Raw genomic sequence first — 6,952 nt, forward strand, 5'->3', positions numbered from 1 at the left:
CATTCCCGGTAAGGAAGCTCAAAGTCGGAAAATTTCCCATAGACTTGCATTGAGTTGCGAAAGAATTGGCGCTCTACACCGCCAGCTCTAAAAGAATTGCCTCCATACACGCCCGGCTCTCAAAAGTATTGGCAACCAATCTGTCCGGCTCTCAGAAGTATTGGCACCCTATCTGGCTGACTCTCCAAAGTATTTCCGCCCTACACGGCCAGCTCTAAAAAGTATAGCTGCACTACACGGCCGGCTCTCAGAAGTATTGGCGCCCTGTGCCTCTAGCTCTCAAAAGAATTGACGCCCATCGCGTCCAGCTTTCAAAAGTATTGGCACCCTACGCCGGCAACTGTCAAAAGTATTGGCACCCCACTCTTCTGGCTGTCAAAAGTCTTGGCACTCTACGCTTTCGGCTATCGAAAGTATTGGCGCCTGATCCTAATTTTGCCATGGCAAGCAGCACACATTTTATTCAGGAAATGTACTGGTCTAGTTTATTATTATTGTTGTTGTGTGTCTGTGTGTGTGTGTGTGTGTGTGTGTGTGTGTGTGTGTGTGTGTGTATCTGTCTTATTATTTCTGTGTCTGTGTTATTATTTCAGACATCAGATATTTCTCATCAATATTAAATGTTTTCTAGACATTTGATCATTTTAGAAAATGTTTGAAGGATTTTTACACGCACCCCTGCTCTCATCAGACAGAACCTCGATTGGGAAACACTGGGTTAGTTACTCGTCTGACCAATGTGTTTAACTTACTCTCCATCATCACTTTTATTCTGAGTAACATTCATTATTCACACAGAAACTACTTACACACCAATCCTCACTAATATCAGGATACTCGCTCTCATTAAGGGAAAACCAGAAAAATACATTTCTGCAGATATTTCAGTAAACTTACTCAGCGTATGAGTTCTGCTTCTTTATCTAATGATCTGCTGAGTGTTTCTACTTCCTGTTATTTTATTTTAGTTTATATATTTGTATAGAGCTCTGACTGTTGTTCGTGCACAGCTGAATGAAGTCACGAGATAATAAATGTAGGTAATGAAATGATAATGTGTGTGATGTAGATTTTACCAGACTTTTAATTCTGTTCTCTGTATTTGCAGCGTTTTCAGGCTTATACTTTCAGTATTTACAGGCCTTTGCTCGATGGATCAGAAAGCTGTCTGAAAACAAACCATATCTGTGTGTGTGTTTATTACCCTACCTCACTGCCCCTCCCCCTCTGCAGAATAGACAGGTAGACAGTGAAAGTGAAAGTCAGTCTCCATTTTGTGTGGAGGGGAAAATACACCATTTCAGGAGTAAAAACACAGTGAGTATCTACATCTAAAGCTATAATATATAAACACACTGAATGTACACTAGATGCAGAAGAGTTTTGTGGGTTTGTACTGAAGTTTGAATGTACACAGGCTGTTTTATGACTTGATACAGAGACTATTTCCTGTAAATGAACTCTGCGCTGATACAGGGTTTGATTTAACACACCGATGTTGGAGTGAAGTAAACGTGTGTCCTGCTGTAATCTGGAGAAGGAGACATGACCTCCAACATGAGTGTGTCTGGAGAACAGGACTTAAAGAGAGACGAGAGGTGAGTTACTTTTCCATTCACCAGCAATAAACACACACCGTCTCATGGAACAGATCTGTATCTCTAAACACTCACTAGTTTACAGAGGAACTAGACTTTGGTTTAAGGTGTTTAATAGCAGTGAATATATCACTGATCTGATCTAAGAACAGTTTAGAGAAATCATTCACTGAGAGAAGAGTAAAAAGGACTGTGTAATGTGGAGGAGAAGAGCAGCGTAGCTTTGAGTCAGTGAACTCTACAGGCTTTAAGACCCAGCTGAGTCAGTTATCTGTGACTGGGACTCCTGACATCAGTGTAATTCCTGAGGTATGAGACGTGTCTCCTGTTTGAATAAGTGTGCAGACTGGAGCTGAATTAAAAAGATGGAATTATTGGTGTTTAATGATGAACACATTGTGTAACAGTGCTGAGACAGCAGAGTATTAATTATTGCTGATATTTCTGTTTCATTCTAGAATGATGGAGGGAAAGAGATCAGACTCACCAGAACCCAGCTGTGTGTCCATGAAGAGTGACGAGTCAATGGATCTTCCACTTCACTTCAGAGACGGAGCCAGTTCTCCTGATGTGAGGTCAGTACAGTGAGGTGTTTTACAGCAGTGTTCCACCTGATCAAACTCACTGGTCTCATTCTGAAGCCCTTCATGATCTTTATCAGGTGTTGAAGCAGTAAAACACTAAACTGTGCAGTGCTGAAGCTCTCGGACTGGCAGTGAGGAAAACTGCTTTAAGAGTTCAGTTCAGCCTGCAGTCCCTGAGCTGGAGGGTCTGTGGTGCTACACAACAACATTTACACCTGGGACATTAATGACTAGATGACTATTTTATTCATAAACATGTTAGTGTCAGTGAGAAATCCTGAAATCAGTGTATTGTGTTAAGAGGATAGTGTTAAATATCTGTCTCTGTATGTATTAGTGTGTGTTGTGCAGCTATGAATACATATAGTCTATATCACATCATGTGTTTTATTTCTTCACAGACCACAACAGAAGAAATCAAACCTCAGCAGAAATCAGTTGGACTCCATATTCAAGGTGTGTGTCTTTTTAATGTGTGTAACTTGTGTGTGAGCAGGTTGCAGGTTTTTTTATTTAAGATCATGACAATTTACTGATTTATTGATGTGCAGCAGCATTATGGGTAATCAGGCAGAATTTCAGCTGTAACTGTGGGAATAGAAAGAGACTTTTATTCTTTTCATAAAATAAAAGCATCTCTCAGTGTGTAACATTATAATATTTAGATGTGTTCCTGTGTGTTTCTAACCAGGAGCTGGAACACAAAGTCCTCACTCTGATAAAGAATGAGCTGAAGAGGTTTAGGAAGCTCCTGAGTCCAGATTACCCAGCATGCACTGAGAGGGAGGTGGAGGATGAGGAGGATGTGCACAGTGTCAGAGACGGAGCGCTGAAGATCACACTGCACGTCCTGAAGAACATGAACCACACAGATCTCGCTAACACACTGCACAACAGTAAGAGCTCTGAGTCATGGCTTTATTCCATCAGGTTCACTTCAGAGAGAGGAAATAGTTTTAGATAGGAACACTTTTAGTTTGAAGTTCGAGTTTAGTATCATGTACATCTGCTGCGTTTCTGTTCTGTTCGTGGTCCAGCTTGTGGTGACTCTGTACAATGGTCCTGTTCCTTCAGGAATATTTACTACATGAATCAGGAATGAACAGCAGCATTTGAATTTGACATTTAATCCTGTGTTCAGTGATTTTACATTAAAACATCTTATTACTGTGTTTATTAGAGTCTGTGGCCTCTGTGTATCAGACAAAGCTGAAATCCAGCCTGAGAGAGAAGTTTAAAAGAATTAATGAAGGAATCTCACAGCATGGAAGCTCAGCACTTCTGAATGAGATCTACACAGATCTCTACATCACAGAGGGTTGGAGTGGAGACGTCAATAATGAACATGAGGTGAGACAGATTGAGACAGCGTCCAGGAGACCAGCAGCACAGGAGACACCCATCAAATGTAATGATCTCTTTAAAGACAAGTCCATCAGAAGTGTGCTGACTAAAGGAGTTGCTGGAATTGGAAAAACAGTCTCTGTGCAGAAGTTCATTCTGGACTGGGCTGAAGGAAAAGCAAATCAGGACATCACCTTCATGTTTCCACTTCCCTTTAGAGAGCTGAATCTGATGAAGCAGAAACATCTCAGTCTGATGGATCTTCTTCATCACTTTTTCCCTGAAATGAGAAAACTAGAATTAATAGACTTCTACAAAGTGGTGTTGATCTTTGATGGTCTGGATGAGTGTCGACTTCCTCTAAATTTCCAGAAGAATGAGAGACTGTGTGATGTGACAGAGTCAGCCTCAGTGGATGTGCTGCTGACAAACCTCATCAAGGGGAATCTGCTTCCCTCTGCTCTCCTCTGGATAACCTCTCGACCAGGAGCAGCCAATCAGATCCCTCCTGAGTGTGTAGACCAGGTGACAGAGGTACGAGGGTTCAGTGATCCTCAGAAAGAGGAGTACTTCAGGAAGAGGATCAGTGATCAGAGCCTGGCCAATAAAATCATCTCACACATGAAGTCTTCAAGAAGCCTCTACATCATGTGCCACATCCCAGTCTTCTGCTGGATCTCAGCCACTGTTCTAGAGAGAATGTTGGGTGAAGCAGAGAGTGGAGCGATCCCCAAGACTCTGACTCAAATGTTCACACACTTCCTGATCTTTCAGATCAAACACAAGGACCAAAAGTACCATCAGAAATGTGACCCTGATCCTCAGCAGACCAGAGAGAGTATCCTGGCACTGGGAAAACTGGCTTTCCAACAGCTGGAGACAGGAAACCTGATCTTCTATGAGGAAGACCTGAGAGAGTGTGGCATTGATGTGAGAGAAGTGTCAGTGTACTCAGGAGTGTGTACCCAAATCTTCAGAGAGGAGTTTGGGCTTCACCTGGGGAAGGTGTTCAGCTTTGTACATCTGAGTGTTCAGGAGTTTCTGGCTGCTTTATACACATTTCTCTCCTTCATCAGCAGAAATGTGACAGAACAACCAACCACTGATCTGTCTGATCTTCTCAACAAGTCAGACATGTCTGATCTCCTCAGGAGTGCAGTGAACAAAGCCTTACAGAGTGAGAACGGACACCTGGACCTGTTCCTCCGCTTCCTTCTGGGTCTCTCACTGGAGTCCAATCAGACTCTCTTACGAGGCTTAATGCCCCAGACAGGAAGCAGCTCTCACAGCAAACAGGAAACAGTCGAGTACATCAAGGAGAAGATCAGGGAGAATCCATCTCCAGAGAAATCCATCAATCTGTTCCACTGTCTGAATGAACTGAATGATCATTCTCTAGTGCAGGAAGTACAGACTTACCTGAACAGTGGAGATTACAGTCGTCTCAGTGGAACCAGACTCTCTCCTGCTCAGTGGTCAGCTCTGGTGTTTGTGTTACTGAACTCAGATCAGGAGCTGGATGTGTTTGATTTGTGGAAATATGACCGATCAGACGAATGTCTTCTGAAGCTGCTGCCAGTGGTCAAAGCCTCCAGAAGAGCTGTGTGAGTATTTTTATTTATAAATGTATCACTGCATGGTTTATTATTTTAATGTAACACTGAACTGCACTGTTTGGATTAATGCTGGTTAATAATTACTCTAATCATCTTTAAACAAACCTCTGGTACTGTTCCAGAAGAGTTTCACTTTTTACACCAACACGTTACGTCTGCACTGAGGGTGGGGCCATGTGGACAAAACCTCCTATCACCATTTATTACCTTTTCTCTAAAACTGATGAAGAAATGATCTCTACAGAATAACTGCATGTATTCATCACTGCTTTCTGATCATTTTGTGATCTAAACACCAGTGAAAGGCACTTTTTCTTTTCTCCTTTTATTTGAAAGTGACATTGAACAGAACTTCACCAACGAGAAGAAGAAAAACAGAACACTGTCACCATGGGAACAATATGAATACAACATGTGACACTGGTGATATAGAGGATATAGGAAAATATCTATCAATAGACATGACTGATTATTCTATTTTCTGGTCCTATGATGTGTATCAGCGTATCACACCGCCCAATCTGCACTGAGGGACACGTGAGAGTGTCGTGGAAAACAATCTTTCCAACCTAAGTTAAACACTTCAGAGACAGAGGGTTTGTAGATGCCAAAGGTCATCAAACTTTATTGAAACAACAAAGTGAGACAGTCTGCAGAAAGTCTGAATTATACACACACACACATGTCTTTATATACTTTTCTGAAGCAGTAAACTTATCCCTAGGCGGGGCATTAACCTCTTCTTTCTAAAAACAAACCAATCTCCATCGCCTTCATGAATTATTCATATCTATATGATACCTTACATTTGTGGTGCATGCGTTGTCAGTTGGATTTTCTTAAAGGTTTTATTGGGACAAGGTCATTTTTTGCAGCGCATGCACCTTGCATTGAATTTTCTGAAAGGTTTCATCAGGACAGGATTTTTACCCCGTCCCAGATTCCCCCCTTATACCTTAATGACCTTCTGGCTTTAGTCCCAGCCTGGTACACTTCATCCTGGAAGTCTGATCTGTTATTGTGACACTGGTATTGAAGCTTAAAGGGCTTTGATTGGAAACACAGTTCTGGTGAATGTCTAATTGCTCATTTATTGCCAGAGTAAAGCTGCTTTAGACAAAACACACGGTTCTTCTAACTCCGTTTACACAGGACATACAGAGATGCAGAAAAACACCTGATGTTCAGTAACACATAGACGTCTTCTAGCTCACTACACACTTACAATAGAACTTGATTAAAACTCTTCTGTGCTTTTTCACTTTCACACCGACCTTGTTTGGTTTGGACCGATCAGACTTTCTCTTTAGATTGGATCTGGTGTGGGATTAGTTTACAGGATGAAAGAGGATTGTCCTCGAGGACGGATTTCCAGTTAGCAAAAACATCATAATAATCCCTCTGTGCAGATCAAGGGATACGTCCTGTTTATAACTTTAATCCCTAATGAAAAATGTGTGAATATTTACCATAAACAAACAAGCAAATAAATAAATAAATAAATAAATAATGTGTGCACTGTGTGAGACGGATTTCCAGTTAGCAAACTAACTCATCAACTTACTCCACACACACACACACACACTCTCTCTCTCTCTCTCTCACACACACACACTCTCTCTCTCTCACACTCTCTCACACACACACACACACACACACACACACTCTCTCACACACACACACTAACACACTCTCTCACACATACACACACACTAACACTCACACACATACTCTCACGCACACAAACATTTTTTAAATAAATAATTAAATAACAATTAAAAAATAATTTAATAATAGTGGTGATGTGGTG

At 41.4% G+C, this 6,952-nt stretch overlaps 1 protein-coding gene across 3 annotated transcripts in view; it reads left to right on the forward strand.

The window, feature by feature from the left end:
• Positions 1 to 1,237: 1,237 nt before the first annotated feature.
• LOC128634114 (NLR family CARD domain-containing protein 3) overlaps positions 1,238 to 6,952 on the forward strand; it is a 16,664-nt gene continuing 10,949 nt past the window's right edge. For all 3 annotated transcript variants that reach the window (XM_053684345.1, XM_053684347.1, XM_053684346.1), the window contains exons 1-6: positions 1,238 to 1,317; positions 1,477 to 1,598; positions 2,057 to 2,173; positions 2,584 to 2,638; positions 2,874 to 3,078; positions 3,363 to 5,130. In XM_053684345.1, the coding sequence (XP_053540320.1) occupies positions 1,546 to 1,598; positions 2,057 to 2,173; positions 2,584 to 2,638; positions 2,874 to 3,078; positions 3,363 to 5,130 (2,198 nt within the window). In that variant the 5' untranslated portion in view covers positions 1,238 to 1,317; positions 1,477 to 1,545. The remainder of the gene's footprint in view (positions 1,318 to 1,476; positions 1,599 to 2,056; positions 2,174 to 2,583; positions 2,639 to 2,873; positions 3,079 to 3,362; positions 5,131 to 6,952) is intronic.

This window comes from Ictalurus punctatus, chromosome 12 (genome assembly GCF_001660625.3).
Source record: "Ictalurus punctatus breed USDA103 chromosome 12, Coco_2.0, whole genome shotgun sequence".
Taxonomy (NCBI): Eukaryota; Metazoa; Chordata; class Actinopteri; order Siluriformes; family Ictaluridae; genus Ictalurus; species Ictalurus punctatus.